The following is a 24,201-nucleotide window of genomic DNA, read 5'->3' on the forward strand; positions in this document are numbered from 1 at the left end:
GACCCCATGGACTGCAGCATGCCAAGCCTTCTTGTCCCTTACCATCTCCCGGAGTTTGCCCAGGTTCATGCTCATTGCATCGGTGATGGCATTCAACCCTCTCATCCTCTGACACCTTTTTCTTCTGCCTATATATACATATATATATATATATATATATATATATACACACATATAGGCTGGCAGTTCCCAGGTGGCGCTAGTGGTAAAGAACCCACCTTCAGTGCAGGAGATACGGGACATGGGTTTGATCCCTGGATTGGGAAGATCTCCTGGAGGAGAGCATGGCAACCCACTCCACTATTCTTGCCTGGAGGATCCCATGGACAGAGGAACCTGGCAGGCTACAGTCCATAGGTCGCAAAGAGTTGGACATGACTGAAGTGACTTAGCATATATATGCTATATATGATTTAATTTATTTATAATTTATATTTATAATTATAACATTTATATTTTATAAAAATATTTTATAAAGTAAACATGAAATGTATATGTATTCATATAAATCTATATTAAAAATTAAACTCCTAAGTATTGTGCTCTAAGAAGCCTTCTTTGAAACTTCAAACTCATTAAAATTAGAAAAAAGGCAAGAAGGCAGTGTTTGCCTCTATGTTACTTGTGGTGTGATTTTAGCCTGTAAAGGGCTTCCGAGTGATAGCAGGAGCTCCCTTCCAGGAGATGGCACTGCTGGGTTGTTATAGTCCCCACAGGCTGGTGAGGAAGTTGCCAGGTCATAGAGTGTTTATGAACACGAGGATCCTGTGTACGTGGGGAGAGGGTACAGGAAGCAAAATTTGCCACCCTAGAGTGTATCTCTTTGGCATGAGGATTCTTTTAGGCTGGTTATTTGTAAGAAATAGAAGAGTTAGGAAGTCATTTTTTTACTTTCTCTGCCTAAAAGAAGTTTCTTTTTATTTGAAAAGATTTTGAATTTTATATTAGATTATAGCTGATTAACAATGTTGGGATAGTTTCAGGTGTAGAATAGAGTGACTCAGTCATACATGTACATGTATCCGTTCTCCCCCTAACTTCCTTCCCATCCAGGCTGTCACATGACATTGGGCAGAGTTCCCTGTGCTATACAGTAGATCCTTGTTAATTATGCATTTAAAAACACAGTAGTGTGTACATGTCAATCTCAAAGTCCCTAAGAATTTATATAAAGGTGGGAACTCCCTGGGGGTCCAGTGGCTAAGACTCTGTGCTTCTAATGCAGGGGGCCCGGGTTTGATCCCTGGTTGGGGAGCTAGATTTCACATGCCACAACCAAGTGTTCCCATGCTACAATGAATACTGAAGATCCTGCATGCTGCAACTAAGACCTGGCATAGCCAAATAAATAGATACCAAAAATAGAATCTGAATGAAGAGCTTGGTCCAGGAAGAGCACTCTTACCAGAGATGTCTACAGGGAAGAGGGGCTACGTGTCTGGTGGGGCCGAGATCAGTCCTCCCTGTGTCTCATTGTCTCTGCACGGCCCAGCAAACATCTGTCTAGCAAGCATTTGTTATTCCATATCCACATGAATTGGCTTCTTCGCCGCTGAAGTTCAAATTCCCTACCCCCTTCTACTTTCAGATGGCATGTGAGCCTCAGTTGCCTAACTTGGACCCCACATTCTTTTCTAAATTTTTTAAAAAATTAATTAACTATTTTTGGCTGTGTTGTGTCTTCGTTGCTGTGCTCAGGCATTTTCTAGTTGCAGCCATCCAGGGCTACTCTCTCTGGTGGTGTGCTGGTTTCTCATTGCGGTGGTTTCTCTTTTGCAGAGCACAGGCTCTTGGCACTCAGGCTCAGGAATTGCCAGTAGTTGCAGCTTGAAGGCCCTAAAGTGTGGGCTTCATTCGTGATGGTGCAGTTGCTCCATAATGTGTGGAATCTTCTTGTACCAGGGATCGAACTTGTGTCCCCTGAGTTGACAAGCAGATTCTTATCCACTGGACCACCAGGGAAATCCCTATCATGTCAATTTAATTCTGAGATCAGCCAGAAGAACCTAAAAGGGTAGAGGAAAGTTTTTTCCCTCCCCCAAGTAGAAAAGCCCATACATATTTAAGGGGTTTTATTTGTATCCACAGCTTGGAGAAATATAGGTTACATTTGGAGGTTGTGGCAGACACTAATAGCTGCTAACCAAATCCTCTTCTTTCTGGGCACACACTCACAGTTAGATGTAAACTCATGGTTGACTTCTAGCTAATGGAATGTGAATAGAACTTGTATGTACCACACCTAGCCCTGGCTCATAGAAATCTCCCACTCTCTGATCCACTATGTTCTTTTTTTACAGTGGCCCTGGAAGTAATGTGTGGAAGATGGCAGGCCTTTGCTGTTCTGCTGACTTTTAAAAAACTTTTTGTTTTGTTTTTAATATTTATTTATTTGGCTGCATTGGGTCTTAGTTGCAGTTCAGTTCCAGTTATCTATTGTTAAATAATGTGTATGTTTTCTCAATTGCTCAGTCGTGTCTGACTCTTTGTGACCCCATGGACTGTAACCCACCAGGCTCCTCTGTCCATGGAGTTTTCCAGGCAAGAATACCGGAGTGTGTTGCCGTTTCCTTCTCCAGGGGATCTTCCAGACCCAGGGATCAAACCCAGGTCTCCTGAGTTGCAGACAGATTCGTTACCATCTGAGCCACCAGCGAAGCCCTAAATAATGAAGTCAGCCCAAAACTTAATGACAATACTTACTGTCATTATTTCTTTTTCTCTGGCGAGTGGGATCTTGTTCCCCAACCAGGGATGGAACCTGTACCCCCTTCAGTGGAAAGGAGGTGGAGTTCTAACTACTGGACAACCAGGGAAGTCTCTTATTATTATTTCTTTATTATCTCTCATGGTTCAGGACATTCACTGGGTTCAGGTAGGCGGCTCTCACGGGTTTCCTGCAGTTGCAGTCAGATGGGGATGGAGTCATCCTGTGAGCACTCCCTCACTCACAAACCTGGTGTTGAGATTAATGTTGATTGACAGCTGTAAGTTCAGTGGGTTCAGCCAGCACATCCACATGGCCTGGTCTTCCCCACAGCATGGCATCTAGGTTCCAAGAGTGAGTGTCCTGTGAGTACGAGGATGGGGCCTGGGCTCAATTCCTGGTAGGGAAACTATTAATAAGGTCCTGCAAGCTACACAGTATGGCCAAAAAGCAAACAAATGAAAAACAACCCCCACCCCCAAAACCCCCACAAAATAAAAAAAACTAAAAATAAAGCACTCCTGGGCATACATCTGGAGAAAAACATGGTTCAAAAGGGTATATACATCCCAGTGTTTACTGCAGTATTATTTACAATAGCAGGGACATGGAAGCAACCTAAATGTTCATCTATGGAAGAATGGATAAAGAAGATGTAGTACATATATACTATGGAATATTACTCAGCCATGAAAAAGAAAGAAACATTGTCACTTGCAGCAACAAGGATGGACCTGGAGAGTACCATACTAAGTGAAAAAAGTCAGAGGGAGAAAGACTAATACCATATGATATCACCTATATCTAAGAAAAATTGTGGAGTTGAAGTGATACAAATAAACTTATTTGCAAAACAGACTCACAGACTTATGGTTACCAGGGGGAAGGATGAGGGGAAGGGATAGTTAGGGAGTTTGGTATGGACATGTACACACTACTATATTTAAAATGAACAACCAAAATCCATGGCTGATTCATGTCAATGTATGACAAAAACCACTACAATATGGTAAAGTAATTAGCCTCCAACTAATAAAAATAAATGAAAAAATAAAATAAAATGAATAACCAGCAAGGACCTATTGAATAGTCCAGGGAATTCTACTCAATATTATGTAACAACCTAAATGAGAAAAGAGCTTAAAAAAGAATAGATACACATATAATGGAATCACTTTTGTTGTACACCTGAAACAAAACATTGTTAATCAACTATATTCTAGTATAAAATAAAAATTAAAAAGATAAAAATAAAAGCTACTATAATTATTATTGTAGGAATTTCACACGATTTTCTTTCTAATACTAAAAATTTCCTTGAGGGACCTGGGCCTTCATATTGGTGTTTGGATGTAGCTATACTTCTTTTTTAAAATTGATTTTTCTACATCAAAGTAGTATATCAATAAACAATCCTCTTTTAGTGCTCCTGAACAGTACATGAATCGGAATTTTGGCAAGCATGGCTTCTATTTGACCATGGTCCAGATCCCCTGTATGTTGTGGAACTAGGATTCTCCTTAATCCCAATGTTTCCTTCTAGAAATACTTCCTGCAGGGAAGCGAAGCTCTGCAAGTGCTGCATGACTCAGCGGAGACTGCAGCTTTAATCTGCGAGGGCCTGGCTAAGGTTCAGAGTGCTAAATTATCCAACTCCATCCTTCATTCACGGCCAAGGAGGAAATTGGAAAGTCTGACCTTGAATTCAAGTGGTTTGTTCAAAGATTTAAGAGTGGAAAATTCTCAAAAAATTACTCAGTGGGTTTCCAGGTGATATACTTATTGTAGGTGAGCTTGCTGGCATTACCTGTACCCTGAAGTCACCCTAATTTGTTATTGAAATTAAAAAGTGGAAGAAAGACTAGTATCAGGGCATCTGATAGAGGTATTATTCCTTAACTAGGCTCATAGGCTTCAAAAGAGTCAGGGCCTCAGTTCAAGAATCCACTGAGGGTTTTTTTTTCTAGCTGAAATAAGCGTGGATTTGAAGGGAGAGTCACACCTAGGAGAAAGGCGTTTCCCGTCTTAGTGATTACAGAGTCAAAAGACGCAGGTGCCCAGGGTTGAAAACATCTGCCCTCTTTGCACCATTGAGGCTGAATTACCAGACAGAGCTCATCTACCAATGCAGCCTTGAGAGCCAGAAGCTTGGGTCTCCAGAGGAGAAATGGAAATGAAAATTTCTGCATAGGAGCACCCCCACCCCCACATGCTAAGTACAGAATGCCCAAACGAACCCTTTTCCAGATGATTTCTTCCGATCGTGTAACATCGCACGTGTGATTTGCTGTCTCCTTGAGAGTTAGAAAATGAAAATGTTTCACTTGCATGACAAAATTGAAAAAGAGAAGACTGAACACAGTGTACATCAGAGACAGTCACCAACTTTTTGGCGAGTGTTGAATTCCACAGGATGAGAAGGAATCACGGACAATTTGGTGACATGTTCTTTTTCCTTCTGCTTGTGTTTGGAGATGAAGTTATTGCTGTTTATTTATTAAGGGCTTGCATGCTTAGTCACTCAGTCGTGTCCAACTCTTGTGACCCCATGGGCTGTAGTCTTCCAGGCTCCTCTGTCCATGGAATTTTTCAAGCAAGAGTATGGAGTGGGTTGCCATTTTCTTGGCCAGGGCATCTTCCTGACCCAGGGATGGAACCCTCGTCTCCTGTGTCTCCTGCATTGGCAGGTAGATTCTTTACCCTGTGAGCCATTGGGAAAGCCTTATTAAGGGCTTACTGAGTGCAGAATATATGCTGAATGCCTAGCATACATGATCTTATTTAATCATGGTCATAACAGGCCCTGACAATGACAGCTGTTTTTGAGCTGGTGATATTATTCCAGCTGTTTTTCAGGTAGGTGATATTATTCCCATTCTACACATGATTAAGCTCAGAGAGGTTAAAAAACTTTTCAAAAGTCACGCAGCTAAAAGCAGCTACTAAATGGTCTGAACTCACTGGTGCACTCATGTAGTCATTCATTTCTCAGGTACTCACTGAGCTTAGTTTTTTTTTTTTCCCAAAATTATTCTATTGAAATAAAATTGATATGCAATGTTGTATTAGTTTTTGCTGTACAGCACAGTAATTCAGTTATGTGTATATATATTCTTTTTCAATTCTTTTCCATTACAGTTTATGACAGGATATTGAATATAGTTCCCTGAGCTATACAGTAGGACCTTGTTGTTTATCCACTGAGCATTGTTCTTAATTGCAAGAAATAGAAACCAACCCTGGTAGATTGTAGCAGAAAAGGAATTTATTAAAGGGATCCTGGATTGCTTGCAGAAATGCTGGGAGAGCTGGGGAGCCAGGTGTGGACACGTAACAACAGGAAGAGTGGACACAACGTGGCTGCCACTGCCCCTGCCATGTCCTAGACACTTCACCTTGTGAGGTTCACCCACTGGGGCAGGATGCTGGGTGCTGCTTGCAAGCCCCAGCTCCTCCTCCATCTTAGGGTGGCTACCACTGTCCCCAGAGGTACTGTAGTGTCTGCTTCTTGGCATTACTGCTTCCGGATTCAAAGTCTAGACAGTGCCTCTGATGAATGGAGTGTGAGTATACAGTTTGCTCCAGAGCTGATAGACTGCTAAGAGACACGCTTTCTGCATTTGCATTTACTCTCCTGGGAGATGGGCTCTGTTCCCAAGACTCACAATGAGGAGCTCCCCAAATGTGGTAAAGATGTTCCGATGCTGGGCAGCCAGAGGAACACCTCAAGTTCCTCTTTACATTGAGTGCACGAATGATGCAGCTAGACATGGAGCATGCAAAGGTGAGTCCCAGAACCTGCCTGCAGGCACCTCATTGACTCAGAGTTCCCTCCCTTTCAAAGTGTGCATTTATTTGGCACCACAGCTTGCAGAGCTCTCTCTTCTCACCGTTTCCTTAGATCATTCGGACAGACAGCCGTGCAAGGTAGACAGAACTGATACTCTATTTCATCCTTGAAGAAGCTATGAAGTTAGATGATGAACCCGAGGTCCCCCTGCTGGTGAGTGGCAGAGTGGAGACTTGGCCTGTCTGAGTCCAGGCCTGGTGTCAGCCGGAAGCAAGACGTGATCACAAATATCATGCTGCATCAATTCCTAGGCCTGTGGTTTTCCCCTGCAATTTTTTTTTTTATGTGAACAAGATCAGCCTTCTTTATTTATTTTTAACTTTTCATCACAGACATTTTCAATCATACACTAAAAGAAAATACCATAATAAATTCCCATTACCCATCATTTCAATAATGATAACCTAAGGCCAATTTTGTTTCATCTATAATCCCCACTCAACCCCACCTCCACCCCTAGAATTTTATTTTATTTTAATTTTATTTTCCAGAACTCCCCTGACCAGAGATTGAACTCATGCCACCTGAAGTAGAATCATGAAGTCTTAACCACTGGGCAAGTCCCACCCCTCAGTGGTTTTTTTTTTTTTTTTTTTAAAGCAAATAGGTTTCCCTAAAAAATGGGACTTTAAACTTAGTGATTACACACATCACATGCGTGTTTCTCTTTCATCACCTCACCAAAACACTGGATATGGTATGGCACCACTTTATGCCAGTTTGAAGTAGCACAACAAAAGTATCAACAAAGTCTCATTTTAGATGCCGATTACAAATTATCTCTTTTTAGTATCAAGAATTGTGTAGTTATTAAAAATTAAACAATTGCAGAGTTGGTAGGCTAGTAAGTCTGTCGAGTTTTTGTCACCACAGCTGCTTAACAGAAATGCCTACCTACCTTCATGATCATTCCACTTGTATGGTTTGGAATGGAATAATTTTGGTGGCTATTTTTCAGATTAACACTTGCCATTTTTTAAATGTAAAACTGTTTTTAATAGCTCAAACAATGCCATGAAGTGCTGACATTTATGTTTAAAACTCTTTTCTGGGGACTTTCCTGGGGATCCAGTAGTTAAGACTTTGCCTTCCAGGGCAGGAGTGTGAATTCAATCCCAAATTGAGGAGCTAAGATTCCAGATGACTTGTGGCCAAAAAACCAAAACATAAAACAGAAACAATACTGTAAACAATTCAATAAAGACTTAAAAAGTGGTCCACATCAAAACAAACAAAAAAATACAACTCACAGCCATATCAATAGTTCTGGAGTAGAAGTTAATATGATAAATTGCTCTGAAGAAGGCCAGGCCCCACAACATCTGGCAATGTTTAGGACACTTCTGAATTCAGATGCATCTTGGAATCAATGATACAGCACAGTTTAAATGGCAACTGTCACCCTGCTTATTTAACTTGTATGCAGAGTACATCATGAGAAACGCTGGGCTGGATGAGGCACAAGCTGGAATCAAGATTGCCGGGAGAAATATCAATAACCTCAGATATGCAGATGACACCACCCTTAAGGCAGAAAGCAAAGAAGAATTAAAGAGCCTCTTGTTGAAAGTGAAAGAGGAGAGTGAAAAAGTTGGCTTAAAGCTCAACATTCAGAAAACTAAGATCATGGCATCCGGTTCCATCACTTCATGGCAAATAGATGGGGAAACAGTGGCTGACTTTATTTTTCTGGACTCCAAAATCACTGCAGATGGTGATTGCAGCCATGAAATTAAAAGACGCTTACTCCTTGGAAGGAAAGTTATAACCAACCTAGACAGCATATTAAAAAGCAGAGACATTACTTTGCCAACAAAGGTCTGTCTAGTCAAGGCTATGGTTTTTCCAGTGGTCATGTATGGATGTGAGAGGTGGACTATAAAGAGGGCTGAGCACAGAAGAATTGATGCTTTTGAACTGTGGTGTTGGAGAAGACTCTTGAGAGTCCCTTGGACTGCAAGGAGATCCAGCCAGTTCATCCTAATGGGAAATCAGTCCTGGGTGTTCATTGGAAGGACTGATGTTAAAGCTGAAACTCCAGTATTTCGGCCAACTGATGCGAAGGGCTGACTCGTTTGAAAAGACCTTGATGTTGAGAAAGATTGAAGGCAGGAGGAGAAGGGGACGACAGAGGATGAGATGGTTAAATGGCATCACTGACTCAATGGACATGAGTTTGGGTAAACTCCGGGAGTTAGTGATGGACAGGTAGGCCTGGCATGCTGCGGTTCATGGGGTCGCAAAGAGTCGGACACGACTGAGCGACTGAACTGATGTCAAATAAGGGGGCACTTCACTTGAAGGAATTGTAGATTTGTTGGAATACAGTCACTAAGACAGGGGTAGAAAGTGAGAGGGGACGGGAGGAGAGCTGGGGTGGGGGGTGGTCAGGGAAGGCTCTGATGAGGAGGTCTGCCACCCTTGGTCCCTTAGCTGAAGCTCTAGATTCCAAAAAGCTCTGGAATATGAGTGTTTATTTGTTTTCTTCTTCCAAATTTGGCACCAAAACCTAACCTGAACTAACGCAAATTAATTTTTTAAACATAATCTGTAATGATAACTTCATTCTAGTCACTGTGAAGATCAATCTGTTTAGTTGCAGAAATATTAATGTTTGTTGATAGAGCATTGTCCCAGTCCCTCAAGGGGAGGGACAACAAGAGATGTTACCTACTTTATTATTATTATTTTTTGGCCATTTTTTGAAGCTTGTGGGATTTTAGTTTCCCAACCAGGGAGAGAACCTGGGCCCTCAGCTGTGAAATCACAGAGTCCCATCTACTGGACTGCCAGGGAATTCCCTGCCCTGCCTTTTTATTTTATTTTTTTAAAAAACATGCTTTATAATTTTTCTTTCTGTCCTTTGATATAGGAATTTATTTTGACTTATTTATTTTTGGCTCTGCTGGGTCTTGGTTGCTGTGTGGGGGCTTTCTCTAGTTGTGGTTCTTGGGCTTCTCATTGCGGTGGCTTCTCTCGTTACAGAGCTCAGGCTATAGGTGTGCGGGCTTCAGTAGTTGCAGCTCAAGGGCTCTAGAGTGAGGGCTCGGTAGTTGTGGTGTGTGGGCTTAGTTGCCCTGTCCCACCGTGGAATTGTCCTGGACCAGGAATCCACCCCGTGTTCCCTGTTTTGGCAGCTGGATTCTTAACCACTGGACCATGAGGGAAATCCCTGATGGCTGGATATAATTTAGATATGTGGAGACATGGAGGGGTTTTAAGAAGAGGAAAAAGCATCATCTCACATGGCAACAGAGGATGAGATGGCTGGATGGCATCATTGACTCAATGGACATGAGTTTGAACAAACTCTGGGAGATGGTGAAGGACAGGGCAGCCTGGCCTGCTGCAGTCCATGGGGTCGCAGTCAGACTCGACTTAGCCGCTGAACAACAATAGCACATCAGCTTGGGTTCAAGTGTAAGTCAGTATCTAACCATTACATTTGCCTTAGAGGCAGAGAGACCTGCATTTCTTTCTTTCTTTTTTGTAAATATTTATACACTCTGTGTACTTTTCTTTCTTTAGAGGTTATTTATTTATTATTTATTTGGCTGCATCTGGTCTTAATTCAGCATTCAGGGTCTTTTGGCCATGGCATGCGAACTCTTAGTTGTGGCATGTGGGATATAGTTCCCTTACCAGGGATTGAACCTGGGCCTCCTGCATTGGTAGCAGGGAGTCTTAGCCACTGAACCACCAGGCAAGTCCTTAAGTGGCATTTCTGATAACTCCTCTCTCTTAATTTGTGTTTCATATGTAGCTGGAGGGTTGGACTTCCCCTGTTTTGCTTTTCCCTATAGTATTAATCCCCTCCTTTTCCCATAAATCACCTGACTTCCCCGAAAACTCTGTAACACACCCTTTGGCTAAAAAAGAGTGTTAGGCAATCAGTGAAATTCCCCAATCCCTCTTTTCCCGCCTGCAGCCTGAGACAGAGGAGTGTCAGGCTGGTAAAAGGATGCAGTTCTTGTTTCAAAAGCAGAGGGAGCTCCAAGATCAAAGCTGAGTTCCACTTTCCCTAAGCCATGGTCTCCCAGCCCCCTCTTTGTTTGGATCAGGGAATTTCAGACATGCACCCTCGGGTAGAGGATCACAGGGACAGAACCAGAGAACCAGATCCAGGGAGGCCGGCGGAGGTTCCTGCAGAGGGAGCGCCCAGCTCTGAGCCGCTCTTCCTGGGAGCGGGCAGGGTCGCCCGGCCTGCCCACTGGCAAGAGGGACGGGACTGACCCACTTGTTCCCATCAGCTTCTGAAGGTAAAATCCTTAAACTTGAAGAGCAGAGCTTTGATGGAGGGAAAAAGGAAGGCGGAAAACTTTACATAGGGAAGTTTCGGGCAGACATGGAGGGCTGAGAAGAGCAGAATCCAAAGGAGGGAGAATATAGACCACCTATTTCTCTTAGGTTGATCCCATTCACCCCCATGTCACCCACCCCCACCCAAAACAGTGCTCAGGGTTAGAAGCATATTTGGTAACACTTTACTCAGAACTACGAGGAGGTGGCTTATCTTTTTAGTAAAGGTAAAAAAGAAAAGGAAAAAAAGATCTGGAAAATTAAGGTAGGAAATTGAAGAAATAGCTTTTGTTTCCTTTTATGTTCATTCAGCTGCCCCTTTTCTTCTCCCCCCCACACAACTCTGTCTGAGACCACTTCCCCCAAGGTCTCTGCCTTCCCCTAGGGAAACAAATCCATTCCTCCATCAGTGGTCTTTGGGAGCAGTAAGAGAAATACATGCAATAATACACAGGCAAGAGAGTTGGTTTGAAGTGATAAGGGGGCTCCTTGTCAAAAGAGGAGGGAGACCTGTCCTGGTGGATTGGTCATGATGGGGACAAACTCCTGAAACCCCAAGTGGAAACAGGGATACTGTCCTGTGAGAGGAAAAGAGAGGCTGACAGAGCGGGGGCAGGGTGGAGGTTGGGGGTGAAGAAGAAGAACAGAGGAAGCAAAGAACTTGAAAAAAGTCTGGTGATTTTGGAGGAAAACTGGGAGAAGGTCCTGAGAAGCCATGGTAGAAGGATTAGGTTTAGTTTCAGTCTAGAACAAGAGCCAGTGTGAGAGGATGGGTGTCATACATTGTTGCTTAATGATACAGCTCTTTTTAACCTCTGTGTTATTCTTACCAAGATGACACTGACCCCTTATCACCAAAGCAGGTGCCTGTGTTTGTTAGACAAATACTGCCAGGCCTGCCACCCCTGTAGCTCCAAAGTCAGAGGTGCAGAGAGCCAGGACCAAGAGATGAGCTGCTCACCAGGGATGAACAAATTGCCAGAGATGTGGTGAGTGATCCCAGGTCTAGAGAGATGTACATGGAATGCATTCCCTTCATCCTCTCAAGAAAACAGCTCCGATCCTAAGCCTGGGTTTGGCTTTGCCCTAGGCCTTTCTGTTTCATTTCAGCCCAAGATTCTCTTCCACATATTGGTGCCCTTCGCCTCTCCCCTCCCTTCTCCCTGCCCTAGTCCACTCGTACCTGGGTCACCCACCTCTCCAATTGCCTTTATTATTATTTTTTAAAGGTGCATTGTCCTGTTTTCCCTTGTGGCCTGGGTTTATGCCGAGCCTACTATGTATGGAGAGGTTCTATCCCCCAATTACCCTCAGGCGTACCCCAATGAGGTCGAGAAGTCTTGGGACATAGAAGTCCCTGAAGGGTACGGGATCCACCTTTACTTCACCCACCTGGACATAGAGTTGTCTGAGAACTGCTCCTATGACTCACTGCAGGTACACGTGATGGGCACCAAAGGATGGGGCTGGGGAGGTGGGCTGAGAGGGTGAGCACTCAGTGAGCTGGGTCACAGTCCTAAGGTGGGAAGCTGTCTATCTCTCTGCCCTCCATATCAAAGTATCACCCTTTCCCAGGTTCTTTTGACTCTTCTCTTAGATAATGTCGGGAGGCCATGAAGAAGGGAAACTCTGTGGACGGAGGACCAGCAAGAATTCCAACTCTCCAGTGGTGAAAGAGTTCCACATCCCATACAATAAAATCCAGGTGATCTTCCGGTCGGACTTCTCCAACGAGGAGCGTTTCACTGGCTTTGCTGCGTACTATGTCGCCGAGGGTAAGGCTCACCTCTCTGTATGCCTCATTGATCCAGCCATGAGACTGGAAGCAGGGCAAATATTGAGCAATGCAGGGAGTGAGGATTCCACTTGTAACTCTTATGAAGTATTGACTTGGCTTAGATCACTCCATGAATCGCCTTTGTGAAACTCAAATGTGTAATCAAACGTGTATCTTGGTGGTGATGACGATAATGAAAAAATAGATAAAAAAATATCCCAGTAATTTATTGAGAACAACTATGAGCTGGGTATTGTGTTAAGAACTTTACTTATATTCATTAAATCTTTACCTAAATACATAATTTGAACAGCTTCACAAGTGGCACTAGTGGTAAAGAGCCTGCGTGCCAATGCAGAAGACACAGAGTCATGGGTTCGATCCCTGGTTCGAGAAGACCGCCTGGAGAAGGGAATGGCAACCCCCTCCAGTATTCTTGCCTGGAGAATGCTGTGGACAGAGGAGCCTGGTGGACTACAGTCCATAGGTTGCAAAGAGTTGGACAGAAGTGACTTAGCACTCACTCAAATTATATTTATTTACTTATGGTTGCGCTTGGTTGCCATTGTTGCACCCAGGCTTTCTCTCCTTGCTCTCTTGGGTGCTACTATCTAGTCAGAGTGCATGGGCTTCTCTTGGCTGTGGCTTTGGCTTCTCTTGTTGCAGAGTATGGGCTCTAGGCCTCGTGGGCTTCAGCAGTTGTGACATGTGATCTAGTAGTTATAGTGCAGGAGCTTAGTTGCCCTGAGGCACGTGGAATCTTCCTACACTAGTGATTGAACCTGTGTCCCCTGCATTGTCAGGCAAATTCTTAACCACTGGCCCTCTAGGGAAGTCCTACCTCAATTCTGAAAGTAGGTGTTACTATCTCTACTTAAAGATAAGAAAAGTAAAGATTAAGGAAGCTAAATAACTTGCCAAGGCTCACACAAGGAATGTGTGGTATTCAAACCCATTTAACATGCAGCAAACAACCTTCCGCATTCTATGTGCATCTACACCTATCTTCAGGTTATCATGATGTTACAACATCTCATAAAGCCAAAGTCTTGCTTAGATTTGCCAGAAGTGCCAGCATCATGTAAGGTAATACATGTACTAGTTGTTGCTCCCTGCAGAAGACACATCATGTTAAGCTTGCAGAGTGCTGTCCCTGGAGTGGAAATACTGTTTATGAAAAAGGTCAAGGGTCTTTGGTGTTGGCACCTCCCACTATAGATGCACTATCATAGAGCACAACTCTAGAATCATATTTCAGGAGAGTAACATAGAATAACTGGAGGAGGGCATGGCAACCCACTCCAGTATTCTTGCCTGGAGTATCCCATGGACAGAGGAGCCTGGCAGGTTACAGTCCATGGGGTCACAAAGAGTTGGACATGACTGAAGTGACTTAGTACAGTATAGAGTAATAGTATCCTGAAACGTGATTCATTGAATGTCTCTAAGCAACAGACCCTTCCTACTTTTCTTACACTTGCAGTTTTGGGCTTAACTTCATTCTTCCTTCTAGGTCTTTGTTCTTGACCGCTGTCTTTCTCTGCTCTTTGTAGATATAAACGAGTGCACAGCTTTTGCAGATGCTCCTTGCAGCCACTTCTGCAATAACTTCCTTGGTGGTTACTTCTGCTCCTGCCCTCCAGAATACTTCCTCCATGAAGATAAGAAGAACTGTGGAGGTGAGCTTGGCATCAAGAGAGGTGAATGTTCCCTGGGATTTGGGTTGGCTGGAGGCTTCAGTAAGGTGTCTGTCTACCCTTTTTAACTTTGATTAGCCCCGGCCTTGACTTGGCATCAATTTTTAGTTACTCATAAACAGAAGGGGAGCCACAAGAGTGGAGGAAGGTAAGCCTACAGGGTCAAGTTAATTAATTGTTGAAGAGAGATAGGTGTCAACTTGGGCCTCTTCATAACCATGAAAAGCTCCACATAAGCAATGCGATGGGAACCCAATACATATTAGGTATCTCTGCTGTTATGCATTGGTGTGTAATTGTGGCACGTGGGCTTCAGTTCATGAGAAGGATCGTAGAAAAGAGCTGGGACTCCTTGGCCTGGCCCTTTATTTGATTCTCCTTTTCTCTTTTTCTTCCTTAGTCAATTGCAGTGGGAATGTATTCAGCACAATGACTGGGGAGGTTGTAAGTCCTAATTACCCCAGTCCATACCCAGAGAGCTCAAGGTGTGACTATCAGATCCAGTTGGAGGAGGGGTACCGAGTGGTGGTGACCATGCGGAGAGAAGACTTTGATGTGGAACCAGCTGACTCCGAGGGCCACTGTCCTGACAGTTTACTTGTGCGTGATGGATAATCAGTTTTCTTCCAACTCACTCAGAGAGTTTTCCTTGAAGACACATTATCTAGCTTTCTGTCCCTTCTTTTTTTCTTTCCCTCCTTCTTATTTTCTTTTACTTTTATCCCTTCCATGTTACCTTTTTCTTTTAGTTCTTTCTCTCTTCTGATTTCCCCATTTTGATTCTCTTCAGTTTGTGACAGAAGACCAGCATTTTGGTCCTTACTGTGGGAATGGCTTTCCTGGGCCACTAACTATTGAAACCCAGAGCAGCGCTCTGAATATCATCTTCCAAACTGATGGATCAGAACAAAGAAAGGGATGGAAATTTCGTTACCATGCAGATCGTGAGTAACCTAGAAGCTGCCCTTTGGTTTGTGGGACCAGAGTCCTTACCCAAGGTAAAATCAAAACAGTAGATTGTTGTACCGATGGGTATCCTGAGAACACAGCAGCTCCTCAGCACCATGTAAACCTGTCAGTTGTTGTGAGAAACCCACAACTTCTAGGAATCCTTCAACTGGATTTTCAAATGCAGATGGCCTGGGGGTGTTAGTTAGTAACGTCATTATTCTATTTTATTTCATTTCATTTCACTGCCAGACTTGTGAGATCTTAGTTCCTTGACTAGGGATCAAACCTGTGCCCTCAGCAGTGAAAGCACTGAGTCCTAAGCACAGGATTGCCAGGGAATTCCCTGCCATATTATTTTAACCACCTCCGTGTTGGAATGCTGGGTTTCAGGACTGAGGATGAGTCAACAACTGTAGAAAATATGTTGTTGTTTAGTTGGTAAGTTGTGTCTGACTCTTTTGTGACCCCATGGACTGCAGCCTGCCAGTCTTCTCTGTCCATGGGATTTCCCAGGCAAGAATACTGGAGTGGGTTGAAATTTCTTTCTCCAGGGGTTCTTCCCGACCCAAGGATCAAACATGCATCTCCTGCATTGGCAGGTGGATTCTTTACCACTGAACCACCAGGGAAACCCAACAAATGTGAGAATGATTATATATAATAATGATTCTCCAATGATTTGGTAAATTTCTTTTCCTATCCTTTTCAAGCAATCCCTTGTCCTAAAGAAGTCATTGCCAATTCCTTCCGGGAGCCTGAGAGAGCAAAATATGTGTTCAGAGATGTGGTGAAGATAACCTGTGTGGATGGGTTTGAAGTTGTGCAGGTAAAGCATTGTCAGGGGCTCCTCTCTAGTTCCTAGGTCAGGATGAGCATACTGGAATCATCTGATCAGTTACCGAATGTTCTCGTTTGAGTGAGGTCTAGCACCTCCGTCAAGAGAAGCCCTCAGGATCTCTACTTGTCTTCTCAGCCATAAAGATCCTTGGACATTTTCACATTCTCCTTTTGGCTTCAGGCTTCCTGGGGAAGGGGACTAGTATGCTGGGGCAAAGTTGTCTTTTAGCTCCAACTCCTGAATGCTTTGGGTCATTCTGCTAAGATGTCCCCAAGCTTCTTGTAGTAAAGACTTCTCATTGATCCAAGGCCGGAGATCAATTCCATTTTTGGCTTTTGATTCCCTGTATCTCTCTTTATAAACTAATATTGAGGTTTATTATTTTCCAGGGAAGTGTTGGTTCCCCATCTTTCTACTCTACTTGTCAAAGCAATGGAAAGTGGAGTAATTCCAAGTTGCGGTGTCAACGTATGCATCTTTTTAAAACGGGACTACTTTTGTCAAAAAGTGGGCAGTGGCCCAGTTCTTGGAAATCCCTGCTCATTACCCAAAATAGTTGGAATAATTATACTCATTAGCCTATGAAATTACTCAGTCTTATGAAAACTCACAACCCTGGTGCCTCTCACCTTCTGAGATGGCCCACAGTCTGTCTGTGGACTGTGTATCTTCCTGAATAAATCTTCTTTCCCTTAAGAATAAAGAGGGGAATAATTTTCCCCCTCCCGAAGGAAGTGGGAAGATTAAGGCACAATTTCTGAGATACAAATGCATGGTTTCTCCTTAGGCTTGTGAGATAGTGAATTGGGTTTCGAAGGGAAGTCAGTTGTAGAATCCTAGTCCTGATCTGACCCTAGGCCAGCCAGACTAGCAGGTTTCTTACAAAGAAAGGGTCTATGAGATTAGTAGAGTTAATAGCATTCTATGGGTCCATTTCTACAGAGGCCTCACCAATCACTGGGAATCAGGTTCATTCTTGCCACTTTCAAGGGGCCATCTGAAGTGGCAGGACTCAGTGGGCTGGGGAGATGAGCATGGCCACAGAGAGGCTGATGTGGGGGATTCACCCCAAATGTGCTTATGAATGGGGGGGGGCAGGGAAGGAGTGAGGAACACAGCTGGGAAGATGGATTGGCCCAGGGATTCTTCCTGGGAAGAAGTGTCTATCCTGATCATCTCTCTCCTGCCTTCCTCCTGTAGCCGTGGACTGTGGCACTCCTGAACCCATTCGGCATGGTAGAGTCGAAGATCCGGAAAGTACTCTATTCGGTTCCATCACTCGCTACTCTTGTGAGGGGCCATATTACAGCATGGAACATGAAGGGAGCGGTAAGATTTCTTTGACTAAAGAAAAGAGAAAGAAAGAGTGAGAGTGTTGGAGGGTGAATAGTGCAATCTTTCTGGGTTGGAGAGAGTTTGGAAAGAATGAGGGAGATGGGCTGGGCTTTGTTCATCCTCTTTGTTTAGTCTAAAGATACAGTTTTCACACAGGATGGGGTTGGGGGCATGGGTTGTGTAGGATCACTTGTAGAGTATCATAGAGATCACCTAGGTCAGCTTCAGGAACTCCCCCTAAAATATCCATTTTCATGTGGTCATCCAGCTTTTGACCAACTATGTAATGTAGAACCCACAGGAGTAATGCTTCCAGCTTCAAGTCTCTATTCTATGATGACTTTTTTTTTCTCACACCATGTGGCATGCAGGATCTTAGTTCCCAATCAGGGTTCAAACCAGTGGCCCCTGCCTTGGGAGCACAGAGTCTTAACTGCTGGACCACCAGGGAAGTCCCACAACTGACTTTCTTGATGGAAAGGCCTTGGTGGTGCTGGATGAAGGACTGGATGGCTCATGATATGTCCCAGTTCATTGCTTTCAATTTAATTTCCTCCTTGAAGCACTTTCCCAGCCTCCACCTTAATCCTCTTCCTTCTGCTTTGGAGAATGTTCCTTCTAATCCCTGGGCAAGGGGATTGTTTGGGGCCAAAGGGATTGTTTGGAGGATGTTCTCAAGATTATTTTATGGTAGGTTTGGTCCCATTGCCTCCTAAAATCCCAGAGGCACTGAGGCTCTGAATGGAAGGCAGAAGATAAGTGAGAAGATGTGATGGTGAGTGTGTTCCTTCTCTCTGTGCTGTTTCAGAGGTGTATCACTGCAGCGGCAATGGGAGCTGGGTGAACGAGGTGCTGGGCACAGAGCTGCCGAAATGCATTGCAGGTAATCAGGGCTCAGACTTGGGTAGAGAGCGTGTCCTCAGGTGCATGTGCATTGGGCTCACCTTCTAAAAGGAGTTGTAATCCTCTTGGGGAGGGAACTGATGGTCTGGGCCTACCAGAGCCTAGCTCAGTGAGGTGGAGACAAATCTGGGCATGGATCTGCCAGGGCCTTAATCAACTGCACTGTCAGGGTGACTGACCCTAAAGAGAAAAGTCAGCCAGTGACAGTTGGTGTCAGAGTCTGGGATGGTTAGATTTGGTTATGTTGGTGCAGGAAGAGGATCTAGGATTGCTAAAAACAGGGTGTGAAAATTGAGAGTGAGCAATCAACACTTAGGAACAAGATTGGTTGAATATCCTAGGTATTATATTAAAAGCCTATCTGGCAACAAGATACAGAAGAATGAAAGAAATAAGGGGCTGCACAGAGATTAGATGGCTTCTCCTGGTGGCTTAGATGGTAAAGAATTTACCTGCGATTTGGGTTCAATCCCTAGGTTGGGAAGATCCCCTTGAGTAGGAAAACACAACCCACTTCAGTATTCTTTCTTGAAGTATTCCATGGACTGAGGAGCCTGGTGAGCTAGTCAGAAAGAGTCAGACATGACTGAGCAACTAACACTCAGACCATCATTATAGAGATTAGAGTTGAGTGGAAGAAGACTCCCAGACAAAGCCAGGAATATAATAATGATGCTCATAGTAACAACACTGTAATTGAGAGCTAGGGACTCAGCTAACTAATTGAATTTATTATCTCATTCAATCAAGTCTTTGCAATAACCCTCTGGGTGAGGTGTTATTGGTCCTGCTTTACAGTTGAGTGAATTCATTGCGAGTTCACAGTTCAGGAAGGGATGGGATAGGCTTTGAACCCACATCTGTCTGTTATGCTCAACTCAGAGTCCATTCGGGCTGACTAGGGTAGGATTTAGGTAAGCCAACTTGATCTGAAATACAATTCAGTTTTAGTTGCATTGGGTAATGACAAAGCAACCTTACCTGAGTCATTGGAGGATGAGATGAAAGATGGGAAAAGAGAACCCTCTTTTTGCCCTACGTCCAGTTACTAGGAGGGACTTGGCTGCAGTTAGGACTTGAGTGAAGAAGGTGGTAAGTGTTGGACATGGGCATCAGAGGCAGATAGAAGGCTTGCCTTCCCACTACATGTGTGAGAACAGAGTCTCCCAGCTCGGGCTCCTAGTTGGGTCCGTGACCTGATGTGTTGAGCCTGGGGTGACACGTGTCTCCTGTAGGACAATGAGTTAAGCTGTCCATAGTGTGAGGCTCATTTAGGTTCGGTACTTTATACACAGGCTCAGTTTAACCAGTCTCCCCCACAAGCCTGCTCTTGGCACTGGCGATGTGGGATATTTGATCCTTAGGTGAGTTCAGGTAAGTCAGGCATTGAGATGGTTGACCAAATACAGTAAGTCCCCTACATGTGAATGAGTTCTATTCCAAGAGCATGTTCGTAAGTCCAACATCATGAGCTTAGGTACCCAACTAACACAACTGTACTGTACTATAACACCTCATAGTATAATAATGGCTTATAATACTTTTCACACAAAGGGTTTATAATACTTTCACACAAATAATACATACAAAATACAAAACAACTCAAAAAAAATAAAGAAAACACTTTCTTAAAAAGATCTTTATTTACTTATTTGACTTTGCTGTGTCTTAGTTGCAGCATGTGGGATCTAGTTCTCCAGTCAGGGATGGAACCCAGGCTCCTGGGTTTGAGTGGACAGAGTCTTAGCCCATGGGCCACCTGAGAAATCCCCAGAAAACACTTTTAATCTTACAGTAGGGACCTTGAAAAGTACAGTAGTATCGTTCAACAGCTGGAGCTTCTTAGCAGTACCAGCCATATCACTGCTGTTTTTACACTGGCTTCCAGACATCCTGGGCTTGAAGCAGATTCTATACTACTGTACTTTACACCACTGTAAGTTCACAAGAGCACAGACACTTGTAGAGGATCTGTGCACAGGACAATGTACCCCAGACACCTGAACTTACTTACGTGATTGGATGTGCAAGCGCAAGTTCACGTCTTTGAAAGTTTACAGCTTGAAGGTTGGTGTAGGGGATTTCCTGTATCAGGTTGGCTGTGTTGTGCTGAGAACAATGAAGCCCAGCAGGTGTTTGAGTAGCTGGAGGATTGCTGGGGGCCGGCGACTACCCACCTTGTTCTTTTTCCTTTCTAGTCTGTGGCACCCCCAGCGAACCTTTTATAGCAACACAAAGAATATTTGGAGGCTCCATGGCAAAGATTGAAAATTTCCCCTGGCAAGTCTTCTTCTCGAACCCATGGGCTGGTGGGGCTCTCATTGATGAATACTGGGTGCTGACAGCTGCCCATGTCGTGGAAGGAAATGATATGCCAGTGATGTATGTTGGATCCTCCTCAGTGGTCACCTCACAATTGTCAAATGCTCAGATGCTCACTGCCGAGAGAGTTTTTATCCATCCAGAATGGGAGGTCCTGGATCCTTCGGTAGTACGGAAGAATTTTGACAATGACATTGCGCTGGTGCGGCTGAGAGACCCAGTGAAAATGGGACCCAAGGTCGCCCCTATCTGCCTACCAGGCACCTCCTCAGAATATGACCCCCCAGAGAATGTCCTGGGGCTGATCTCAGGCTGGGGTAGAACAAATGCCAAAAGTCATGTTATCAGGCTCAGAGGGGCAAAGCTACCCGTTGCTCCCTTATCCAAATGCCGGGAGGTGAAGGGGGTCAATCCTGAAATAGATATCCGTTCTTTTGTTTTCACTGAGAACATGATCTGTGCCGGTAATGACAAGGGTGTTGATAGCTGTGAGGGGGACAGTGGGGGGGCCTTTGCCGTACAGGACCCTAAGGAAAACAACCCCAAATTCTATGTTGCTGGTTTGGTGTCCTGGGGCCCCCAGTGTGGGACCTACGGGATCTACACTCGAGTCAAGAACTATGTTGACTGGATAAGGAAGACAATGCAGGAAAATAGTGCCCCCAGTGTAGACTAACCATACAGGTCCTACCAGCCTCTCTAAGGGCTGTGACCCCTCTGGACTTTCTGTTCCTCACAATAATCCCATTATTTCATCATGACTGAGAGAGGACATGGGAGTAAGATTGAGCTGTTGATAGAACTTGGTTGTTGGGATACCTGATTGGAGGTAGGGTTCTGCTCCTGTGGTTGTGTTGGTCGTGGATGACCCACTCCTGTTCTGGTTCTGACTCTGAAATTTGCTGTGGGGCATTCTCTTGACTTTTTTGTTTCCCTTTTACCTGTTTGAAGTTGACTGTATCATTTCTGCTATCTACTTGTAATAAAGCATGTTTATAACCCAGTGCTGGCTGACTTGCCTCATTCCACATCAAGACCTCAGTACCACAGAAAGGGAGTTTAATGCGCTGTTGTGTCCTCGAAACTCAAGGCCCTCACAGCTCATATTTAAATATCCTGAAAACAGGGAATCAGCTTCTCTCTTCTCTTCCAATGGAGAGTAACTGAGCATTGTGGATTAGCATAACGTCAATGCGAGGTGCCATGTTCTGCTTTCAAAACTCATCAAACATACCTGAACCTCAGTCAGAAGTCCACATACAGCAGTTAGAATTGGCTGTTTAAGATCTCAGAGTCTGAAATTTCAAGGTAAAAATTGCTTCAGTATGTCTCCTGAAAGTGAGTTTTCCTTTTATGAGCATTTGTTTAATACAAAATTATGACCTAATGAAAAAGAAAAACAAAAGAAATTCCACATGCTCTCACCTGCTTCCCTGGTGGTTTTGGTTAATTTGTCAGTCAGGCAACAATGTCTTCTCTGGATTGAATGCTGCACTGAGATGTTACAGTTTATTCTGGTGAGGAGGGACCCAAAGTCTCCCTTCTACTCTTTTCCAAGGAAACAGAAAAACAAGTAAGCAAGCAAAGAACTCCTCATTTCCACAAAATGATCAGTGGTGAAGAAGGACTGGACAATAGAGACTAGTATTTTCTTTTAATTGAAGTTCAGTTAACTTACAATGTTGTGAATATACACACACACACACACACACACACACACACACACACTTCCCCAGTGGCTCAGCAATAAGGACTCTGACTGCAATGGTTCCATCCCTGGGTCAGGAAGATCCCCTGGAGGAGGGCAGGGCAACCCACTCCAGTATTCTTGCCTGCAGAATCCCAAGGACAGAGGAGCCTGGCAGGCTACAGTCAATGGGATCACTGAGTCAGACACTACTGAAGTGACTGAGCACATACACATATGTCAGTTCAATTCAGTTCAATCACTCAGTGGTGTCCAACTCATTGTGACCCCATGGACTGCAGCACGCCAGGCTTCCCTGTCCATCACCAACTCCTGGAGCTTGCTCAAACTCATGTCCATCAAGTCGGTGATGCCAACCAACGATCTTATCCTCTGTCGTCCCCTTTTCCTCCCACCTTCAATCTTTCTCAGCATCAGAGTCTTTTCCAATGAGTCAGTTCTTCACATCAGGTGGCCAAAGTATTGGAGTTTCAGCTTCAGCATCAGTCCTTCCAATGAATATTCAGGATTGATTCCCTTTAGGATGGACTGGTTGGATCTCTTTGTAGTCCAAGGGACTCTCAAGAGTCTTCTCTAACATCACAGTTCAAAAGCATCAATTCTTCACCACTCAGCTTTCTTTATAATCCAACTCTCACATCCAACAGTTAGTACCTGACATGTAACAACAGACTGGTTCCAAATAGGAAAAGGAGTACGTCAAGGCTGTATGTCACCCTGCTTATTTAACTTATATGCAGAGTACATCATGAGAAACGCTGGGCTGGATGAGGCACAAGCTGGAATCAAGATTGCCGGGAGAAATATCAATAACCTCAGATATGCAGATGACACCACCTTTAAGGCAGAAAGCAAAGAAGAACTAAAGAGCCTCTTGATGAAGGTGAAAGAGGAGAGTGAAAAAGTTGGCTTAAAACTCAACATTCAGAAAACCAAGATCATGGCATCCAGTCTCATTACTTCATGGCAAATAGATGGGGAAACAGTGGAAACAGTGGCAGACTTTATTTTTTTGGGCTCCAAAATCACTGCAGATGGTAACTGCAGCCATGAAACTGAAAGATGCTTGCTCCTTGGAAGAAAAGCTATGACCAACCTAGACACCATATTAAAAAACAGAGACATTACTTTGCCAACAAAGGTCCTTCCAGTCAAGGCTACGGTTTTTCCAGTAGTCATGTGTGGGTGTGAGAGCTGGACTATAAAGAAAGCTGAGCACCGAAGAATTGATGCTTTTGAACTGTGGTGTTGGAGAAGACTCTTGAGAGTCCCTTCAATGCAAGGAGATCCAACCAGTCCATCCTAAAGGAAATCAGTCCTGAATATTCATTGGAAGGACTGATGTTGAAGCTGAAACTTCAGTACTTTGGCAACCTGATGTGAAGAGCTGACTCATTTGAAAAGACCCTGAATCTGGGAAAGACTGAGGTGGGAGGAGAAGGGGACCACAGAGGATGAGATGGTTGGATGGTCTCACCAACTCAATGGACATGAATTTGAGTAAACTCTGGTAGTTGGTGATGGACAGGGAGGCCTGGCATGCTGCAGACCATGGGGTCACAAAGAGGCAGATAGCACTGAGCGACTGAACTGAACTGAACTCATATCCATATATGACTACTGGAAACACCATAGCTCTGACCAGATGGACCTTTGTTGGCAAAGTAGTGTCTCTGCTTTTTAATATGCTGTCTCAGTTGGTCATAACTTTTCTTCCAAGGAGCAAGTGTCTTTCATGGCTGCAGTCACCATCTGCTGTGATTTTGGAGCCCCCTAAAATAAAGTCTGTCACTGTTTCCATTGTTTCCCCATCT

The 24,201-nt window shown here is 44.1% G+C and overlaps 1 protein-coding gene across 2 annotated transcripts; it reads left to right on the plus strand.

The window, feature by feature from the left end:
- The first annotated feature begins 10,627 nt into the window (after positions 1–10,627).
- C1S (complement C1s) lies at positions 10,628–21,682 on the plus strand. 2 transcript variants are annotated; one of them, XM_043440994.1, is made up of 12 exons: positions 10,628–10,816; positions 11,717–11,845; positions 12,086–12,293; positions 12,454–12,631; positions 14,187–14,312; positions 14,731–14,930; positions 15,121–15,274; positions 15,992–16,107; positions 16,509–16,587; positions 17,320–17,448; positions 18,263–18,337; positions 20,556–21,682. In XM_043440994.1, the coding sequence occupies exons 2-12, from the start codon at positions 11,805–11,807 to the stop codon at positions 21,353–21,355; spliced, it is 2,106 nt and encodes a 701-aa protein (XP_043296929.1). In that variant the 5' UTR covers positions 10,628–10,816; positions 11,717–11,804; the 3' UTR covers positions 21,356–21,682. The 2 variants fall into 2 exon arrangements, with proteins under 2 accessions (XP_043296929.1, XP_043296930.1); XM_043440995.1 differs by having other exon boundaries at positions 11,720–11,845.
- The last annotated feature ends 2,519 nt before the right edge of the window (positions 21,683–24,201 follow it).

The sequence above is a fragment of the Cervus canadensis genome, chromosome 21 (genome assembly GCF_019320065.1).
Source record: "Cervus canadensis isolate Bull #8, Minnesota chromosome 21, ASM1932006v1, whole genome shotgun sequence".
Lineage (NCBI taxonomy): Eukaryota > Metazoa > Chordata > Mammalia > Artiodactyla > Cervidae > Cervus > Cervus canadensis.